The sequence below is a fragment of the Camelus dromedarius genome, chromosome 3 (assembly GCF_036321535.1).
Source record: "Camelus dromedarius isolate mCamDro1 chromosome 3, mCamDro1.pat, whole genome shotgun sequence".
NCBI classification, from domain to species: Eukaryota; Metazoa; Chordata; class Mammalia; order Artiodactyla; family Camelidae; genus Camelus; species Camelus dromedarius.
This window is the reverse complement of record NC_087438.1, coordinates 106313883-106334195: the sequence shown is the minus strand read 5'-3', so window position 1 is coordinate 106334195 and position 20313 is coordinate 106313883. Positions and strand designations below refer to the sequence as shown.

The 20313-nt window shown below is 55.5% G+C and overlaps 1 protein-coding gene across 3 annotated transcripts in view; it reads right to left on the bottom strand.

Annotated features, from left to right (window-relative positions):
- Positions 1-1187: 1187 nt before the first annotated feature.
- The window catches only part of SYNPO (synaptopodin), a 35329-nt gene continuing 16203 nt past the window's right edge, over positions 1188-20313 (bottom strand). The window contains exons 1-3 of one of the 3 annotated variants that reach the window (XM_064484442.1): positions 12746-12807; positions 9093-11479; positions 1188-3962 (exon numbers count right to left, since the gene is read on the bottom strand). In XM_064484442.1, coding sequence (XP_064340512.1) covers positions 3264-3962; positions 9093-11147 — 2754 coding nt within the window. In that variant the 5' untranslated portion in view covers positions 11148-11479; positions 12746-12807 and the 3' untranslated portion in view covers positions 1188-3263. Of the gene's footprint in view, positions 3963-9092; positions 11480-12745; positions 12808-20313 lie in introns of those variants that run through there. The other 2 variants (XM_031449356.2, XR_010380400.1) reach the window with 2 other exon arrangements.

Here is a 20313-nt window from a genome sequence, read left to right as displayed (position 1 = left end):
AAAGCGTCGAAATGGAGCAGTCAGGCTGGCATTTTCCAAAGATATCTCTGGCTGCCCTGTGGAAAGTGGGTTGGCGGGAGCTAGACGGCAGGCAAGAGGATGTCACTGTGGTCAGGTGAGAGATGGGGTGGCTGGACTGGGGCAGTGACAGAGGGCATGTGGAGGAGGAGAGGCTCGAGAGGTATTTGGGGGAGAGACAGGATGTGGGAGGTGAGGAAAGGGCCACTCCCATTTCTGGCTTGGATGACAAAGGAAAATAACAGTGGTGGTTTGGGGAGGCATACTAGGGTGGGGGCAGATGCTGAGTTCAGTGCGGGATGAACTTGGTTTGAGGTGCCTGGGCACCAGCATCACCAGTAGGTAGGAGGATACTGTACTCAGGAGAGATGTCTGCTGAAGATAAAGATTGGGTCAGAGGTATACTAACCACTCCCGGGTAAGGGTGGGACCAGCAGGGACGTGTTGGGTCCAGGGCGGCGGCTGTACCTGTGTGCCAGACAGACCATGCAAGGGCGTATTTCTGACATCATCTTAAGAAGCCTGGACTCTGTTGTGGACCACCTGAACTCAGCTTCCTCAAAGTCCTTTGCCCAGCCTCTGCTGGGCCTGAGCTTTCAGAGGGGAAGGTGAGGGATGTCCCCGGGACAGCCTTGCCCTCATGGGGAGTGGGGCCACAATCCCCTTCTCTGGGCAAAGGACACCCCCATCAGGAAGAGGCCACTCCTGATGGTCTGGGTTCTGAGCTCATCAGAGTTGCCTGGACTCTGACATTACCTCCCACAGGGGCTCCTTTTCCTGCCTGAAACCCCCACCTGCCGTCAGGAAGCAGCCCCAGAGCACTGGGCCCTGATGCAGCTTGGACCTGGCCACTTCAGGGACAGTGCCCTGGGGTCAAGGCCTGGGAAATACCACCTAGAGACATCATGCCGCCCAGCTCATTCATTACACAGATAGGAAAGCTGAGGCCCGGAGGAGTGGGTTTACCCAGGGTCACCCAGCTAGTAGATGACCGGACCAGAACTTCAACCCAGGGACTTCTATGGCCCGGGTGTTTTCGTTGTTCCCCATCTCTCCTCATGATTGCTACTTCCCAAGCTCCCAGCCACCCAGCGTCCCATGGACTCTTCCATGGTTGGGGAAAGGGGCAGGGCTTTAGACATAGCTGAAAATGACACGGGAGGCAGAAGGACGCAGGAAGCATTTATTAAAGGCCAGAGCTGAATTCTACAGGAGGCAAGAGGCAGGGCACAGGCAGTCTCTAGTGGATTAGAGGAAAGGACTGGAGGAGAAAGGCAGTGATGGAGAACAGCCAGATAGAACTTCAGCTTCCCAAGGCTGCCTCCTGTTGGCTTTTTGGGGAAAATGCAGGTATAAGTGGATTTTCTATGCCACTGTTTCAACTAGTGGCCTGATAGTATCTTTTCTCTGAAAGAAGCCGTTAGCCCCAGCCTCCCATGCTACAAGGGTCCCTAAAGCAAGTGGGGACTTCAGTAAATGTGATCACTCATCATTGACCAAGCTGGAGCACTCTCTTATCTTCTTACCAACAGGGCCTGTGTTCCCAATCTTAAGGCCCTAGGAATCCTCCGGGATCAGCCCTTTATTCCAAAACATCCACCCACCCCATCCCTGAGTCTCTCCCATCCTGACCTCAGCTTGCCCTAGCCTCCCTTAGGGGTTCCAGGTTTGCTATCACCCTGGTGTGTGGGTAAGTCTACCCCTAACCTCAAATCACACTCTGTCCCTCACCTTTGGCAACATCCTGGTATCCTTTCACCTATAAACAAACCTTTGATCGTCAGCCAATTCCAGTCCCCCACCCCCACCCCGACACTTAGTATCCTGAAGCTGATATTCTGAACCTCTAGAGGGCACCACCAGCCAACTCTGGGAACTGTAGGACTGAGGCACATGCCTACCTGCATCCCTCCTGGGGATTGGAGTCAGAGTCACTATGGCTTAAGGGACAGGCCAGGGGCTGCATCCAGCCTCCCCAAGGTCACTGGGCACCAGGCACTGGCTAGGCTAGATGGGAAACAGATGAGGCAGAACAGTGCCCACTCATCTGGGCAGGATATGGATGCTGGAGCCTGCAACTGAAGAGTGGGCTACTTCCTAAGGAACCAGAAACACAGGCCAGCTCACCCACGCAAGCTCGTCTGCCCAGCCAGTTCTCTAGCACTACTCTACCTCACTTCCTAATACCATGGATTGCATTTCAGGATGGGAAGAGCCCTCAGAGGTCATCTGAGCCAATCCATTCCCTACTAGAATCTCCTCTATGCATCCTGGCCACTGCTTGCATACCTCCCATAACCAGGAACTCTTGCCTTCCTGCTTCCAAATGGGCAACCTCAAACTCAGGAACATCGGGTAAAGCCAGAGGGTAGCATTTAGCTCCACATTAACTCTTCTCTCCCTAGCTAAACTTTGAGCCAAGCCTGCCATGAAAGGGTCCAGAAGAGATAGATGGGTTGGAGGACCCTATAGAATTCCTGGAGGCCCAAGTCCTGGATAAGGGGGAAATCGTCGCCTTACAGCTTTCTTCTCTGGCTGCAGATAAGATGCCCGGGGCAGTCTTAGCTGGGGTGTAGAAAAGCGTGAGAGGGATCTGAGAAGAGGAATCTTCCCGCCTCTTTTCCCCAGAGAGGACAGCAGGGCACCTTGAGCTGGCCCGGGAGACCCTCTCTAAAGGTCACCATGGTAAAAATAGAGCTTGTCTGGGAAGGGATGGAAAACAGCTGCTCTTGCCTAGGACTTGGTGCCAGGGAGGCGGATGGTCAAGCCAGGGCCTGGACAGGGAATTTAGGCATAGGATCTTCTGAACACACCCCTCATTTGCCAGACTCCAGAGACAGGAGCAGGGCAGGGAGGGAGGGATATAGAATCTTTCAATGCAGCAAGTCTGGGGGTCCATATGTACAACACCCTACCCCTTCCAAGGCATTCATGTGCGTGTATTGATGGAAGGGGGAATTTAGGCCTTTGGAGATTGCCTTGGCCAAAGCTCCATTAAACAGATGGGAAAGCTGAGGGGCAGTAGAGGAAGGGTCTTTCCCAAGTGACTTGAGCAAGGGCTAGAACTCAAGCTTGGATCACTACCCTAACCCCAAGCCCAGAGCTTTCATCCTCTGACCCCTTATCTCTGGGTTTATCAAAGAGGCCAGACCCCTGGGGGATGCGGTGCTGGGATCTTGCAAGTCCTGATTCTTCTTTCCGCCTGGCCCTCCCTAGGCAGGGATGCGGTGGGGGCAGGGACGGCTTTAGGTGGTGCAGGAGGCCTCGGTGGGGAGGCTGCCACGCTTGAGCCTCAGGCTGCCATTCCACCCGCGGGGACAGATGTTGTAGCCGAGGATGCCGGGCGACTTAGCCCCGGAGTCCTCGGAATCAAGGGACACGTCGGAGTCCGTGGGCGAGCGGCGGTAGGGGAATGGCTTGGGCGGCACGGGCAGCGGGCTCTGGGGACTGGTGCAGAGCGAGGGCCCGGTGGGCAGTGGGCTCCGCGGGATGGGAGCGAATGTGGCCCCGGGCACCGCGGCCGAACCGGGGCGGGCGGGCTGCGGCGAGCGCATGCGCGGCGGCGGCGGTGGCGGCGGTGGCGGCGGTGGCGGCGGAGGCGGCGGAGCCCTAGGCGGGGAGAACGGGCGCAGGCTCTCGGCGCCCGCCGGCCGCGGGGAGGCGCTCTTGCGCCGGGCCGCATTGATGATGTTTCGCGCCAGGAGCGCCTGCAGCTGGCGGCTGGGGGGCCGCGCCTCTGCCTCAGGTCGCAGCGGGGATACTGAGCGCTCGCTCCACGAGGGGGACATGGGAGGTGGCGGTGGCGGCAGCGGCGGGGGGCTGCTCATGCTGCTCCCACGGCCCGGCTCCCACGGCCCCGGGCTCACCCAGCCGTCCAGGCTGCTGGGGGGCCGGGATGTGCCTGGCGTCCAGGGCGGGGAGGTGGGTAGGCTCTCCCGGCGGTCCTGGGGAGAGAGCAGAGAGGGTGGGGGCAGGCGTTAGTGCTGGGCTCCTCTATACTGGGCTTTCAGAAGGGACCTAGTATGTTGTGTCCATTGTGCAGAATCGAGAAGCCAGCGACCACAGTCAGGTAGTGCCTGCAGTAAAACGCAGGTGCCCCAACTCTCAGCCCAGATGCTGGGAACAGCCCACGCCGCCTGTCCCTGTGCTTAATGGGGAGGGGTTGACTAGCGATTAAGAACGCACGCTTTGGAGATAAACCACTTTGCTTACTAAATGAACTTGGGCAAGTTGCTTCAGCCACAGAAGCAACTCAAAGCCCCTGGGCTTTAGTTTCCTCCTCTGTGAAATGGGAGTATAGCATCAGCACATACCCTACAGGACTGTTGTGAGGAGTAAATGAGATAACTCATGTAAAACAGTATCACTGTATCAGAAGATTCCCTGGAAGAGAGTAAGGTGCAACAGATGTTAGTTATGGGAAAGGCATACTGGAAGGATACGTGTGAAAGCAACCAGAGTGGTTCCCTATTAGGAAATTGGGTGAACAGGGCAGGGTACACAGCCACAGGGGTAGGAATAAAGCTGTTAAGGTATTACTTTTAAAATAAGTTTAAGGTTTTGAACTATATGGCTATGTTATCTATTCAAAAAATTAAAACCAAAAATACTGGTCATTATTACTAAAGTTGGACTTGAGGAAAGGCCCTCTCAGTCCCAATCCCCTGCTGGGTTGCCATGGTCACCTCCTAATTGTTCCTTGGATACCTTGAACAGGGAGGAAGTTCCCACTGACAGATGGAAACATAAAGGGATGCTGGGTGGTTCCTCCCTAGGCAGCACAACCCCCTCAGCGGACTTCTTGCCAGCATGAGGTGAGGAGTGTGGACTGGGTGAGGCCAAGCTGGTGAACTTTGAGGTTATAAAGCACTGCTCTGCTATACACTACCTTTCCTACGTCCTACCTCCTTAGGGACTTTCCAGCCTACAAAGTTCATTCTCATCCTTACTCTCTCACTAGCTCCTCACAGCAACCTGGTGAGGTAGCCTGCATTCTCACACTCATTTTACAATGATGAAAATGAAGTTCAGAGGTGTAAATAACTATCCGGTGCGTTCTGCCCCACCGGGATATGTGTGTTTGTGTGAGAGAGACTATCTGCTGCTCATAGGCAGGGACACCAGGCTTAAACAGCTTGGACTGGCTTGAAAGTACAAGGCTTGGAGATCCATGCCCAGCATGTATCTGCTAAACCATCCAGTTGTTCATTGTTCAGCCAATCAGATTCCAGCAATAAGCCGATTCACTCAGTCTTCAATCCAAATTCACCAGCAGTCATCCCTCAGAGTCCATTCGGTGTCTCCTACCCAATCAAAATATAGAACCATTCATAAGCTCCATTCTCTCATCCAATCAGTAACCAGCCATAGCCAAGCCAGTTGTCCAATCAGAACCGTCTCATCCAATCAGACTCTAATTTCTCCCAATCAAAAGGAAGCAACAAAATATATGTCTTCTCCAAACAATGCAGCAGCTATTAGATGATAACACTCAGAAACAGAGCCCTTTAACCTAAAGAGGAATGTGGTGTGAATGTATGAACAGGAGATTTTTCACGAGATGGTAATGTTAGGGATCTCCTGGGGACATCCAAGGCCCCGATCATCAAGTAGGAGTTAAAGCTCAGCATGGGCTCTACCCTCCTTTACACCCAGGGTCAGAGTTGTCATACATGAGCCAGAGACACTGGGAGCTGCTGTCCCTGAGACATCTCAGGGATCTTTCAGTCAGTCTGTCTGTGGGAAGTGGAGCCAAGAGTTTATGATCCAAGCCCATCAGCGAGTACTGAGGCAGAGGAACCAGGGCTTTCAGTCAGTGGAAGAGCAGACTGGGGCAGGAGGAGCTATGATAACTGTCTGAAATCTCTCAGGGCTGTCTCTGCCTTTAGTAGCCACAAGGGGAAGGCTACGGCCAGCAAGTGGAAGGAATTTACTTCTCAGAACCCTAGGCTGGGATGGTGGGGGCAGTGGCGAGCAGCTCCTCATCCTTTGGAGCTGGGCCAGGGCCTGACCTCATCAGATCCACCATGTCTGGGTACTGGTGTGTGTGTGTGTGTGTGTGTGTGTGTGTGTGTGTGTGTGTGTGTGTGTGTGTGTGTGTGTGTGTGTGTGTGTTGGCGGCTGGGTGCATAATACCAAAAGGCTGCAGGGAATCAGAACTATTCACTTTCTGTCAACGACCTTAATGCACTGTACACACCAGAACTCCTTGGAAATGCACGTGGGTGAAAATTCAGAAAGGAGCACCCACTTAACCCAGCCCCAGCCCCAAAGCAGGGCATGTGTGTGGGGTGAGGGTAAGAGCAGAGCACAGTCAGACAGGAACTATCAGAGTGCACAGAGAGCTAGCTCCCAGACAGCCTCTGTAATCCTCCCATTGCATGGAAGGGGAAACTGAGGCCCAGAGGTGGAAGGGGTTGTCTAAGGTCATACAAGGAGTCAGGTGCAGATCTGGGACTAGAACCCATTTTTCTGACTCTTGATGGCAGTTTGTTCCTCTCCACCAGGGGCAGAAACTCTGTTTTCAGGAGCCAGGTGGTGATGACTGTGGAAAGTGGCCAGATTTAGATAATAGGGGTGGAGGGTTGCGGGGGGGCAGTGACCTGAGGAAACCGGAAAGAGTATATGCTCTGGCTAAAGGCCCTTAAATTCTACTCTTAAGGAATTAAAATAAAGCTGGGCCTTAAGGGGCATGGGTTTTCCCCATGATCTACAGACTTTTTGGCTAAACTTTGAAGGAAAACAGAAGAATGCAATTTCCACAGGATCTTGGTTCCTCAGTGCTGACCCGGGGAGGAGAGAGGGCAGCCCTCACTTCCAAGCCAGCACACAGCTGTACCCTTGGCAGATCCAGACACTCAGCAGATGCAGGCAGCACGCGGAGATGTACCACAGGCTCACACGCAGTAACTGAGCAGCCCCCCCTCCCCGCCACTTCCCAGGCCAGAATCAGGGAGGAGGGAGAGGGCCCTGACCACCAGCCAGCGAACGCAGAAGAAAGAAAGAAGCAAGACAGATTTGAGGCAGAGTGTATTGAGAACAGGAGAGAAAACAAAGTTGAGGGAAGAGCTTGGCCAGCCTGGCCGCAGGAGCTGCAGGATGAAGGGTGGGCTCTTCCATTGCTGGCCCTCAGGGGTCGAAGGGAGCAGGGGTCTGGAACAGGGGCTTCACTCTGTCTTGGGAGGGGCCTGGCATGAAGGAGCTGAGCTCACTCATGACTCCCCCACGCATGCCCCCATGTTCTGGGCAGAATGAACTCACTGGGAAGGCACCCCTGTTCCCATGGAGACGAGCTGAGAGCTCACGAAAACTGCAGGCTCAGCCCAGCATGGGCACCGCCTCCACCACCCCTCACCTCGTCGGGGAGCCCAGAAATAGGGCTGGGAAAGGGAAAGTGGGTGGTGCTCGGCCCCCGGTCTTGGGAAGCTTCCATCTGAATTCTGCCTCTTGCGTCTATATTCTCTCATCCCCCCACAAAGCCTGGTTTTGTTGGAGGGGGCTGCAGCACATCAAAGGTTCAGAGGTGGTGAGGATCTCAGACTACCTGACTCAAAACCGTCACAGCGTGAATAGGGAAACTGAGACCCAAGGATACACATGGAGACCATGTTTTAGAATCTAGATCTCATAAGTCCCAGCCTTTCCCTCAAAACTATAAGGTCTCCTAGGTCCCGTCCCTAGCTGCTGTGCTCCCGCCCCGCCCTTGCTGTGCTCCCGTTGTCACCAGGCAGTCCTGAGCCTGAGCCATCCCAACCTAAACTTCTGATCCCAGGCCTCCTGCAGCAGCTTATTCCAGCCACACCCTCCCAGGATACCCTTGCAGACATCTTCTCCCCATCTGTCCTACAGCAACTAGGACCGTTCCTTCCCCTCTCTTCCCAGGGGGGCTGTCTTACCACTTACAAGGCCTTTCTCCCAAAGCACCAGCCTATCCTCTCCATTCTCACAGATTCTCACAGCTAGGAGGGCCCCCATTGAGAAAATAGGCCCAGAAAGGGAAAGTGACTTGGCCAAAGTCACACAGCAAGTGGGAGGCTGAGATGGGACCAGAGTCTGCCTCTCCCGCCTCTCCCCCTGTGGCCTCTACTACTGCATGGAGATGGCTGCTTTCAGTCGTGCAGATCTTGGCTGAGGTTAAGCCAAAACAGCCAATGGATACATCACTAGCGGCTCTCTTCTAGCTGTACATCCACCACTGCACATCCTTTTACAGGGCTCTCTCTCAGGGATCCCCTGGGGCCTCCCACACCCCAGAACAGTGAGGGCAAGCCAGGTGGAATCAGGACTGAGGTCTGGGATAAACTGCATTAGCTGTCTAGAAAGCGGAGCCAGATGTTTGGAGAGGGCACAGAGGCAGCTGAGCAGAGGGGCAGGAAGAAAAGCATCAGACAGCAGTGGTGGGCTAAGTCCTCATCCAGCAGAACCCAGGAGAGAAGAAAATATGAAGGCCAAGGCAAAGGTCTCTGAAGCAGCAGAAAAGAAACAGTGTCCAGAAGGCAGAGGTGGAAGAGATAGACCTGTGGAGGTGAGAATCCAGCAACAGGCAGAAAGATGCCAGAGCTGGGGCCACAATGAGGGCAGGCCCACCGGGGCGGCTGAGGAGGCAGGCCCTTGGCTGGCTGGTTCCACAGGCACGGGCAGGCTCTGTTTGTTCCAGAAGCCCCTGTTAGTTCCCTTGTAGGCCTTTACCCAGCAAGACGCTGGCATCCCTACTGCTCACAAAGGCCAAGGGAAGTCCCCCAGCCTCGTTAGGGCCTTCCAAGGGAGCTTTCTCTCAGTGACCCTCCTCCCCACCCAGCAGCAGGCTTCAGATCCTTCAGACATGGAGTCCAGCCACCTTGTGGTAGGGAAGGGGCAGCTGCAGCTCAGAGAGGAGAGGTGGCCTGCCCAAGATCACAAAGCTAGCCGCTGGCAGCATCAGCCCTTGAGCCCTGAGTCCACATACTCCTGACTCTCAGCCCTGTGCCACCTCCTGCCATATCAGCTCTCCATCCAGCCCACTGACAGGGGGGCCCTGACAGGCAGCGGGATCCCCGTGGGGTCCGTTACTTGAAGCAGAAGGAAGGCTTCCACACCTGAGCCTCGATCCCGGCATTACGGGTGGAGAAGGAGGGCCTGGGGGCCTGCTTGGCTCGGGGAGACCAGGCCCTGGAGGGAGACACGGGGGAGATATCACTGCTGTAGGTAGGGCTCACTGTAGTGGGCTGGAGGCCGTCCTGGCCAGGGGAGGTGTAGAGGCCCGGTGAGTTGCGGGAGGGCCGAGGCAGGGCAGGAGACGGTGGGAAGGCCGCCTTGGGCAGGCTGGGTGCCAGGTCCAGGGAGCTCGGCTTGGCAGGTGAGGCGGCTCTGGGCGAGGCAGCTCTAGGCAAGGCCTTGGCAGGTTCCTTGATGGGTGAGAGGACGAACAGCGAGGGCCGCAGCTGGTAGGGTGGCTGCTTGGTGGGCTCTGGGCGCAGGACCCCGTTCTCAGGCAGGTAGCCATGGTAGAAGGAGGCAGGCGGGGTCCGAGCTGGGCTTCGGGATGCCACTCGGAAGCCACCAGGCGCATTCGTGGAGTACTTCCAGGATGAAGGCAGGGACATAGTGGGTGAAGGGCAGCGAGCCAGTTCCGTGTGGCCCGAAGACTCGATGACGTACTTCTCCATCCGGGACTGGCGGCGGGCGTAGAGCTCAGCCCCCTTCCCGGAGGCCTCGGAGAGGTTCTGGTTGGGTTTGGGCTTCGGCTTGGCCTGGATGCGCGGCGACTTGAGGCACGAGGCCCACTCGGGGAGATTCTCCTCAGCGCCCGCGGGGCTGGCCCTGTCCCGGGCTGTGGGTTCCTGCTGGAAGTTGGAGGCTTCGGCCCCCAGCGCGAAGGGCTCCTCCTCCACGCCTGCCTCCCCCTGGTCTCTCTGCCTCCTCTTCTCATCAGCTGTCTGGACCAGATCCAGCAGGTCTGGATTCGGGGTCACCTTGGGCTTCTCCACAAAGGTGAACATGGATTTCCGGCTGCCCCTGCGGGCCATTGACTCCTCCAAAATGCCTGTCTTGCTGGCAGGAACTGCCTGGCCCTTTAGATGAGAAGGCTTGGGGTCAGAGCAGGGGTACAGGGCAGAGTAAGAGGGGGGAGACCTAACCCGGGAAGCCAGGGGGGCCGTGGACAAGGTCTCAGCATAGGTAGGGGGCGGGGTGAAGGCTCCCAAGGGGCGTCTCTCCAAGGCGGGGCTTCGCTGTGCCATGGGCCTCCTCTCCAGCATGGGGCTGTGGGACATTACATGTCTCTGTGGCCGAGGACTCCGGTCTGCCATGCTGGGGTGCTGGGGAGCCAGGGCCTTCTCCCCAAGATGTCGTCTCTCTATCATGGGGCTCCGCTCCATCTGGCTGGTGCTCCCTGAAGCCTGGATCCCAAAGGGCCTGGCTGTCCTGTTGACCACGGATGGGGGCTTGGCCAGCGTGAGGTGGACCTCGCTGTACAGCTTGGTGGGCATGGTTGTGGCTGCCTGCCCGGACATCTCTTGTTCTGCTGACACCACTGGGGCGCCGAGCTGGACATCGATGAGCAGGGAGCTGGACATGAAATCTGGGGCTGGGGGCCCGGAGCTGGAGATGGGAGTAACTTCTCTGGAGAAGGCGCTGGTGGTGGTAGGTGGAGCTGATACCTTATCAATTACGAGGGTGCTGGATCTCACCTCTGCAGCTGGCTCCTGGGGCTGCCCACCAGCACACAGGGTGCTGGGTTTGAAATCTGGCACTGTGCCATTAGGCGGGAGTTGTGCTTCTGAAGAATTCTGTTGGACACTAGAAAGTGGCAGGCTCTGCGGGGTGACAGTTGCCGGTAAGTTCTGATTGATATCTGTGGCTGGCAGGTTGTGGTTGCTGTTAGAAGCTGGAGTGATGAGCGTGGTGCTGGATGAGGGGAGGTTTTGGTTGACATCTGTGGCTGGGCTGTGGACCTCCGGGGGCGGGGTTGGTGGGGTTGGTGGGGTTGGTGGGGTCTCCTGGGCTTCTCGGTTCTGGGACAGGTGGAGCCCATTGGCTGTCAGCAGGGCAGCGTTCTCCTTTAAATAAACCACCAGTGGTACCTCTTCCTCCTCACTGGCCATCTTCTCCAGGTGCCGCAGCAAGCTGGCCTCCTCTGAGCAGCCTTCCATGCTGTGACCAGGGACCCTTATATCAGAGCTCTGGCAGTTGGGGTTTCTCGGAGGGCCTGGCTTAGGGACCGAGGTGGCACTCAGGCTGAGCCCTGGGGCATGGCCTGTGGGGCTGGCAGGGGTCACTCGGAGGGACTCCTGGCTGGGCTTCTGTCCCCTCTGGCCGTGGCTCTCCAAGGTGAACTCATTCACCCTCTGCCGGCGCCTGTTGAAGAGCTGGACTCCGCGGGAGTTGGAGCTGGGAGGGGTGGTCAGCTGGGCTGCGATCTGCTGGCTCCTCGCCTTGGCCTCTTTTAGATCCTTCTCGGTGAGGCTGGTGCTCCGGCCCAATGCTGCAGGAGGGACAGAGGCCCAGTTAGCAATGGAACTGCAGAGCCACAGGGTACACAGGCAGACAGACAGACAGTCACCCATGCTCCTCCTACAGATGGCCTTTTCCCCTGGAATTTGATCTTTACTCACTATTTCCTAGAATCCCCTCTCCTCATAAACATCCCTGACCCAGTCGTCATGGCCCAACTCAAATGCCACAGCCTGTGTAATACTTCCCCTGATTACCTTTTCAATATTAACCAATCCCTTCCTTGTTTGGATTCCTCCCGAAAGGTTATTGACATGGCCTTTTACCATACCCAGCAGGAACACCTCACCCTAGCAGTCAAGGCCCCACTACATCCCAGACTTATCTCCCACCACCCTTCTCCTCTCTCACTGGACTCTGCCCAGCTGGCTTTCTGTTTCTTGAAAATGCCAAGTTGCTTCTGCCCCAGGCCTTTGCACTGGAATGATCTCTTCCCAAGTGGCTTCCATGTTGGTTCCTTCTTACCACTCAGGACTCACTTGAATAACACCTCTCCAGAGGGACCTTGCTCTATAATCAACTCTACCCTCACCTAACCCATCTCTTTGTTTTATTTTCTTCACAGCATTCAACACAATTCAGAATTATCTCCTTTACACATTTCTGTGTTTATTATGTCTCCCCAACCTAGAACATAAGCTCTAAGGGGGCAATGACTTTGCTTGACTTGTTCATTACTCTAACCCTGGCCCCTAGAATAGTGCCAGGCAAAATGTGGGCAATCAGGAAGCATAACTGAATGTATGAGTGGACCCCCAGGACAGTTTCTATGTGCATATCTTAGGGCCTTTTACACCTTCAAACTCATAGTGTAGTCATTTGTTAATACTAACACTAACACTTCCTCTTTTTAGAATAGGTAATACATTCACATGGTCTAAATATTTTTTTAAATTTTAAAATAGCAAAAGGTATACAGTGAAAAATGTCCCTCCATCTCTGAGTGCCCTGTACCACAAGTCACATAACAACCCTTATTAGTTTCTTCTAAGTTCCTGCAGAATTTCTTCCCGTTTTCATTTAAACAATCTTTTCAAATTCTCATATTTTAGTATTATAAAATAATAATAAAAATTTAAAATATTATAAAAGTCCTAAGTTGGGCTAATTTTAGCAGTGACTTTACTAGAACATTGCATTACTTCATTTTAGCCTCACAAGAACACTAGGACACAAGCATTACTCGCCCATTTTACAGAAGCAGAAAATGAGGTCCAGAGACTTGTAAGAAACTCACCCAAGTTCACACAGCAAAAGGTGGCAAGGCTGGAGTCATAACAAGTTCTCACTGGGTCCACAGCCCGTGCTCAAGCTGCCTGCTTGTCCCAAAGATCCCTTTGGGACATACAGGGATAGAGTCGGTGGGAGTTGGGGTTCAGTCTGGGGCTGGAGTCTGAGGCCTGAGGTCAGGGGTTAGGTCCCTATTAATCTGTACGTTCACTACATGCAACCATTTTTCATTACATCCCCAGTTCCCAGCTGGTACACAGTGTTCAATCTGTGCTTATTGAATAAGGAATAAAGAAATGAATGCGGGAACAAATGGTCCGATGGACAGATGGATGGGACAGCCCGTGGCCAGGGATGGCAGCTCAGTCAGTGGCTTTGTCACCCCACCCTCACTGTGGGCAGCTAATTAGTTCTTGAGGAATCTGACCCTGCCTTCCCTCCTACCTTGCCCTCATTAGCACTGGCCATGACATCCTGAGTGGGTCTCCAGGGACAGCTTTTCTAGGCCTCCTGCCAGTGAGGCTCAGAATTCATGGACTCTCGGAGCTGGAAGAGCCCTTACAGAGGAGGCCTTTCACTACCACCTCCATTTTACAGATGAAGGGCCTGAGGTCCAGAGAGTGGCGCAGGGTGGAGCTCACACTTGGGTCAGCAGAGAGCCCACACAGAAGCAGCTTCACTGGGAACAGGCCCAGCAGCCACAGGCCTCTGGCCTCTACCTCCGACTTCCCTCCTACCATCACAATGTGACCCCCAGCCCCGCCAACACCTGCACCCACCTGTCCAGAACAGGGACAGCACACAGCCTGCCCCACGCACCCCTGACACCTGCTTTCTCCTGGTAGGACTCCCCTCCTACCTGGATCACCCCATCTATAAAAGACGAAGGCTCTGGGGGTTGGGCCAGGCTGCTACCCTGGAGGGAGTTTAGGTAGGGGGAAGCCAGCCACATAGGAGGGCCCTGAGAGGTGGCTTGGCTCATGCTCGGCCCATGTCCTCTGCTCTGCTTAGAAACCAGGCCTCCCGGCCCAAATCCAGGCTCTGCTATTTGCTAGCTGCATGACCTTGGCAGGTTACTGCACCTCTTGGAGCCAGTTTCCTTAACTGAGAAGAAGGTGATAAAAGCATTGACGTTGGGGTTGGGAGGCTACGCTGAGGTCACGAATGCCAAAGAGATTACTGTCGTCTGGCCCAAGTAGACGGGCAGAGGGCGCATGCTACCTTGGGATAAGCTGACAGTTGGTGACCCCACTCAGCTCCTGGGAGGGGTTAGAGCTGCTTCTAGCAAAGGAGATTTACTCCACAGATCTCAGTCCTGAGAGGGGATGTGACTCCCTTCAGGTCACACAGCAGGGGATTCCAGAGTTACTGGAAGCTGGGATTATTGCCCCAAGTCACAGAACCAGAATCTCAGGGGTGGCTGTCATCGGGTCCAGTTCCCTACACGATTCCTGCACCCCTACAGCCATGCCCCTGAGGTACTAGCCTCTGTTTACACACTCAACTGACAGGGAGCTCGCTACCCGGAAGAGGTGTCTTCCACTAATGAACATTCCTCAGCTATAAAGTCACTCCTCACGTTCATTTCACCTCTTGACACGGCTCTGCCCCCCGTGCTCCCCAGGTAAAGAGCTTTCTCTCTCCAATCTGACAGCCCTGCAGAGACTCAGCCACAAGTCACAGCCCCATGGAGCGTGGTCAGGACACACATCCCGAGACCTGCCACTGCTTCTTACGACGCAGCTGCAGCCATCGTAGCTCACACCGATCAGGCTCTTACTGTATACCCAGACGCGCACTTCACACATACTATCTTGTTTAATTCCCACAACAATTCTATGAAGCACAAATTATTAGTCACTTTTTAGTGGTGAGAAAACCAAGGCTCAGAAACAGCGTGAGCTGTCCAAGGTCACAGAGCCGGAGAGCAGTGGGGCAGCTCCCCCTGGCTCTTCATGACTCCAGAGAGCACCAAGCTGTCTGGCTAGCAGGTTCCCACAGTGCCAGGCTCCTAGAAAGGGCTTCAGTGTTGATGTATTCCAGAGCTCCCAAAGTCCTTGCTCTTTTCTGTTTTTCTCCTTACTTCTCTGCTTCAGTCCCCTCCCCAGGCTGGTTATAAGGACGTGGGGATAGAAAATGCTCAAATGTCAGAGCATGAAGGGCCCTCAGGGAGAAGCTGGTCTGGGAGGCTTTGGAGAGGGGAAGGATCTCAGAGGAGACCGTGGGCCAGGACCTGGGGTTTAGGGACAAGAGGAAAGTAGCAGAACGGGCCAGGTCAGGAGAGAGCCGTGCCTCTGACGGAGCTCCCGCGCCCCCCATCCCAGCCCACAGTGACTCCACAGAAAAGGAATTCGGCAGGAGGCTTGGACCAGACCCAGCCAGCAATCCAGACAATTTTTGCCACCCTGCACAAACAAAGCTGAGAGAAGGGGGGCTGATCCAACTATGGGCACCCTAGAGTTCCCCAGTGCAGGGCACCAAGGGAGGCAGCTCCATCCAAAATTCCCCTGTCTAGGGAACTGCCACCCCAGTGATGCCCTAGCCACCAGGGTCCAAGATTGTGGTCCCTAGCGTCAGAAACGCAAGAGATGGCCAAGGGCCACAGGGAAGAGGTCCTTTGCTGACCTGCCCCTCCCCAGGTCTGCCTGGTTGCAGCCTGTTCCCGGACAAGTCATAACCCTTCTCTAAGCTTCTACAGGGCCAAGTTGGGGTGCCGGCCCTTGAAAGACCCACTCTGGACAATGGATGAGGAACTCTGAAGACAGGCCTTCAGGAGAGAAAGGGGTGAGGGCAGGCACAGGGAAGAGCTGGTCTGACAGGGCTGAATCCCTGAATTGGGAAGGGGGACAAGAGGCCCTGAGTTCAGCCTTTGGAATGAAGATGGCAAGGACTGCTGGAACTATGGAGCCCTCACTGTGGCCCGGGACCCCGTATAAAGTGCTGTGCATGTGCTTTGTACCCATCTTCTTGTTCAGTCCTCCCAACAACCCCGAGAGAGAAGTATGATTGTTTTCCCAGTTAACAGATGAAACCAGAGCTCAGAGAGACCTGCCTGGGGTCATACAACCTGTAAATAGCAGAGCTGGGATTCAAAACTCAAAGTCCAGTTGCTGAATCTCATTTCCTAACTCCCCTGCCCTCCAGACCCTGACTCTAGAAGGAGGTGCACCAGTAGATGCTCTGGGGCACCCTGATGGGGGTCTGCAGAGTCCTCTGTTTCTGCAGCTCGCGATCAGCACCCCCAGCAGTGCCCTCTCCTCTGCACACTCAGCTGCCTAGAGCAGCTCATGCTTTCTCTCCCTTCTGCCTCTCGGGAGAAGAGCTGATAAATGCATTCTTTCTAAGGCAGAAATGACCGCTAGGACTAAAACACCAGTGGAGTGGAAAGAGCACAGTACTGGAGTCAGGAGACCCAAGTTCAAGTCAGGCTCTGATGGGGATAAGCCCTTTCTCCCACCCCTATCATTTCTGTAGGCAATCAGTTCTGCCGGCCACAGGCCTTTTGGACTGAGGATCCAAAGGAGGTGGGGCAGGGGAACGGAGGCCAGAGCAGAAGGTCAGGTCAGGGAGAGAATTCAAGGAAATGCTTCTTCACACGGCTGCCGTCAGTGGGAGTGCCCAGGCCCCGGGTAGGGTGGAGAGGGACGGGGAGCCAGAGGTAGGAATAGAGACTGGCTGGAAACGGCCCATTGTGGCTGCCTGGGAGTCTTGGCAACGGGACAGGTAAACAGGCTGGGTAAACTGCCCCCCTGGTGGGGTCAGGAAGGAACCAATGGCTGGCCGCTGCACAAGCTCAGCCTCAGCTGGGGCAGGAAGATGAACTGGGCCTGAGTAATGGCCTGGCTACCTTGCCAGCCCCTGCCCCACATCCTCCCTGTTGAAAGGAGGAAATGACACAGCCTCCATTCCCAAGGGAGTTCTCCATCCATGCCAAAGTCCTGGTGAGTGCAACCTGATGGAGCCCCGGCAGACTGCCAAGCCTCGTCTCAGGAGGAGAATAATTCATACTAAGGTGGGAAGGACTGCCAGACACGAAAGATGCATAGGAATGGAAGCGGGGAGCCCTGCCACTAACCAACTGGCAGAAGTCATCACGTGCCTCTCCCTTGATGTCCAGAGGGGAACTGAGACCAAAGAGGGATGCCGAATGCCCCAAGTCACACACCCTAAACCGCAAAGGCACCTTTGGGTGCTCACCTTACTCACTCCGGCTGGGTCCTCCCTGCAGCCCAGCTTCCCCTGGATGCTGAGCCGGCCTCGGTTCCCAAAGCCTCCGGGGAAGGCAGCCAGTCGACTAGCTGACAAAGAGGAAAATCCCACATCGACGGCAGCGCGGAGGAGCTGGATGTGACTTCTCTCCTCCACAGATGACTCAGCCCAGCTCTTTATCAGGAAAAATGATTTTGCAACAGCCTTTTAAATGGCCTCTCCGCCACAAAGTCTCTCCCCCGCCAATCTACCCGCCCCACGCTGCCAGATTCATCCCCCAGCCCCCACCCTGGCTCCACCGGTGTCATGCCTCTTTCCTGCCTCTCCAGGACGTGGAGGATCAAGCGGCAACTCCTCATCCTGGCATTCAGGGCCCCTGACGTCAGGGCCTGCCTGAAGGCTTGCTCACCTGCTCTCTGTACCCTCAGCAGCCAGAGGGAGTCCAACGGCTCATGTTCCCACACCTGCCCTGTGAGTTCTGGCCTTCGCTGTGGGGTTTGCACACACCCCTCCACCTGGAACCCTTCTGTTTCCTATCCTTTCTACATGCTCAACCCCCTCAGCCTTCCCACCTAACTTGAATGGCACCACCCCCTCCAGAAAGCCTCCCTGTTTTATCTGCACCCTTAATAACCTCACCACGTTGCATATTATTCATTTTAGTAAGAGGTTCCCTCCAGGGCGTGCTCACCACATGCCAGGCCCTGGTTTCATTTACAGCAGCCACAAGGCCAGCAGTCCCCTCATCTCCATGTTAGAGAAGAAATGGGCTCAGAGGGGTAAAGTGACTTGCTCAAGGTGGCAAAGCTAATCAGAGCAGAATTGGGATTCGAGCCCAGGGTGGCCCAGCACCCAGCCCAAGGCCCATCATGTGGGCCATGCTGCCTCCTCCCAACATCTTCCCCTGCAGCAATAAGTGTCTGGGTCTTATATCCCCCCCCAGAGATTGCAAGCACCTTGGGGGCAGGAGCCTCAAATGCGTCATTCCTGTGTCCTGCCTTATGCCCTACACCTTCCCCGGGGCTTGCAGAACAATGATGAAGTCCATGAGGATGATAACAGCCAACATAAGAGGAGTGACAGATGCTGCCAAGATAAGGGTTTAGCATGTATTTTCTCATCGAATCCTCACCGAAGCTCATCAAGGGAGGCCCCCTTACCTGTGTTTTACAGATGAAGAAAATGAGACCCAGAGCATTAGCAAACTCACCCTGGCTCTCACAGCTAGCAAGGGACAGGCAGAGCAGAGCTGGAGCTGGGAGTCTTACTGATCCCAAGCCTGGGTCCCTCCTTCTGAAGAGCTCAGCCCACAAAGCACACTCACTTTCCCCACCCACTGCTTTGGCCCAGCCCAAATGCCACTTCCTCCAGGAAGCTCTCATTAGTCCATCCAGACTCCTAGATGACTGCTCCTCCCCTGCTCAACCTGGCCCAGGGGCCTTGGAACAAGAGAGGGGCTTGTAGGAAACAATGGGTTGAGAAAGCTCAGGAACCAAGGCCCAAGGGGAAGGAGGCTGAGACTGGTCCAACTCCTAGTATCTTCTTGCTGGTAGGAGGTCGGGATCAGGCAGGGCAGGATGGGTGGGTTGGGGGGAACCTAAGACAAGGGCCCCCAGGTCGGCATGGGCCTTGGGTAGCAGCTATCCTTGCAGACCACTACTCACTGCTGGCTGACGAGGACCCTGCTGTGGGGTCCTCCTCTGCCAAGGGCCAGGAGCCACCACCTCCCTCCTACCTACTATACTGGACTAAACATTAATCTACAATTAGATTTTTAGGGACTTGGAAATGGTGACCCACAGAGAGGCAGGCTCCACCCCAGGTGCACAGCAAACTGGAAAGGGCTGGTTCACAGACAGCCAAGCTCAGGCCCAGCCTCCCACCTCCCAGTACATCCCTGGTAAGCCAGGCCTGCCCTCCCCTCAGGCCCCCAGTGCTCTCCTGCTGCATCAGTCTCCATCATCCCAGCCCTGAGAGCCTTGAAAGAACAGAAATGATGCCAAACCCTACCCTTCCAGAGAAAACATTTAATCCAGGAGACAAAAAGTTGGTGCACCAGGGCGGGAGAGAGAGAATTCTGCCTAATCTGTGCCTCTGCCAGGGGCAGGGCTGGGCCCAGTCTATCTTTGGGTCCTCAGCCCCCAGCCCATGGCCTAGCACACTTTGGGCCCTCTACAGTGATACAGCCCTTCCTTTTGGCCCTGTGGCAGGCTGGGGCCAGGGCTGGTCCCATCCTCTCTCAATGCCCTGGACTCAGCAGAGGCTATCACCTGGGACAGGTTCACTAAGCGTTGACTAAATAGATGACTGAAAGTTGAGCACTCCCACAATCCAAATCCACCTTCACGTTTTACTCCACCATTCCCTGAGATGAAATCTAGATTTCTCTAGATCCGAGACTCATCTAGATTCTAGATCAGAGATCTAGAGGTTGGTTCCTAGAGGAAATACGAGAGAGGAAGGAGGGAGGGAGCAACAAGCCTGTGGGTGAAGAAGATGAAATCTCAAATGGCAGCGTTAGATCTAAGAGGCAGAATATTCCACTGAGTGCCAGGAAAAATATAGAGTCTAAGAGCACTGAATCAGGATGAAACAATCTGGGAAGGCTTCCTGGAGGAGATGGCATGTGCCCTAGGTCTTGAAAGATGGACATGTGTAAATTCCAAGCCACAGGACAGCCCAGAGGGGCCTGGAAGGTTCAAAGCTATCCTCACCCTCTTTCCTTACCCCGAACTCCACTCACAGCCCCATCAAGACAGCTGGAGAGAAAGACTGAGGAACACGCCCACCCTGTGGGTTTGCCCAGAGGCTGTAGGTGAATGGGCTGGTCCAGATAGAGTTCCATAGGATCTGTGTACATGGCAAGGCTCGTGCCCAGAGCCCCGAAGCACCGAGGTATCGGCACCGTTGGCCTCCGGGTGGATTACATAACCGCCCCGCCGCGGGGGCCACAGATTCAGCCGGGACCCTCCTCCGGGACCCTCCTCCGCCGCCGCCTCCGCAGCCATCTGTCTCTGCCGCTTCCCTCTCACAGACGAGGCCGCCGCACTGCCGAAAGGGAAGGCCAGCGCCCTGTGGTAAATTCCCCGCATTCCTTCCTCACAGAAAAATAAATAAGCCGGGAGAAAAAAAATGCCGGAGGAATGATAATGACGGCCCCAGCACGCTGCAGTCCGCGCGCGCCGAGCGCGGAGCGCGGTCGGCAGCGGAGGGAGCAGAGCGCTCGCAGAGCCCGGCCCCTACGGGTCCCGGCCGGGAAGGCGGCGCCGCTGCTTCTCCCTGGGGGGCGTCCTGGCCACCGGCTCTGGGACAGATGAGCCCTCTCTCTCGGCCCCTCGGGCTCCCCCAGGCCTGCCAGCTCTCTCC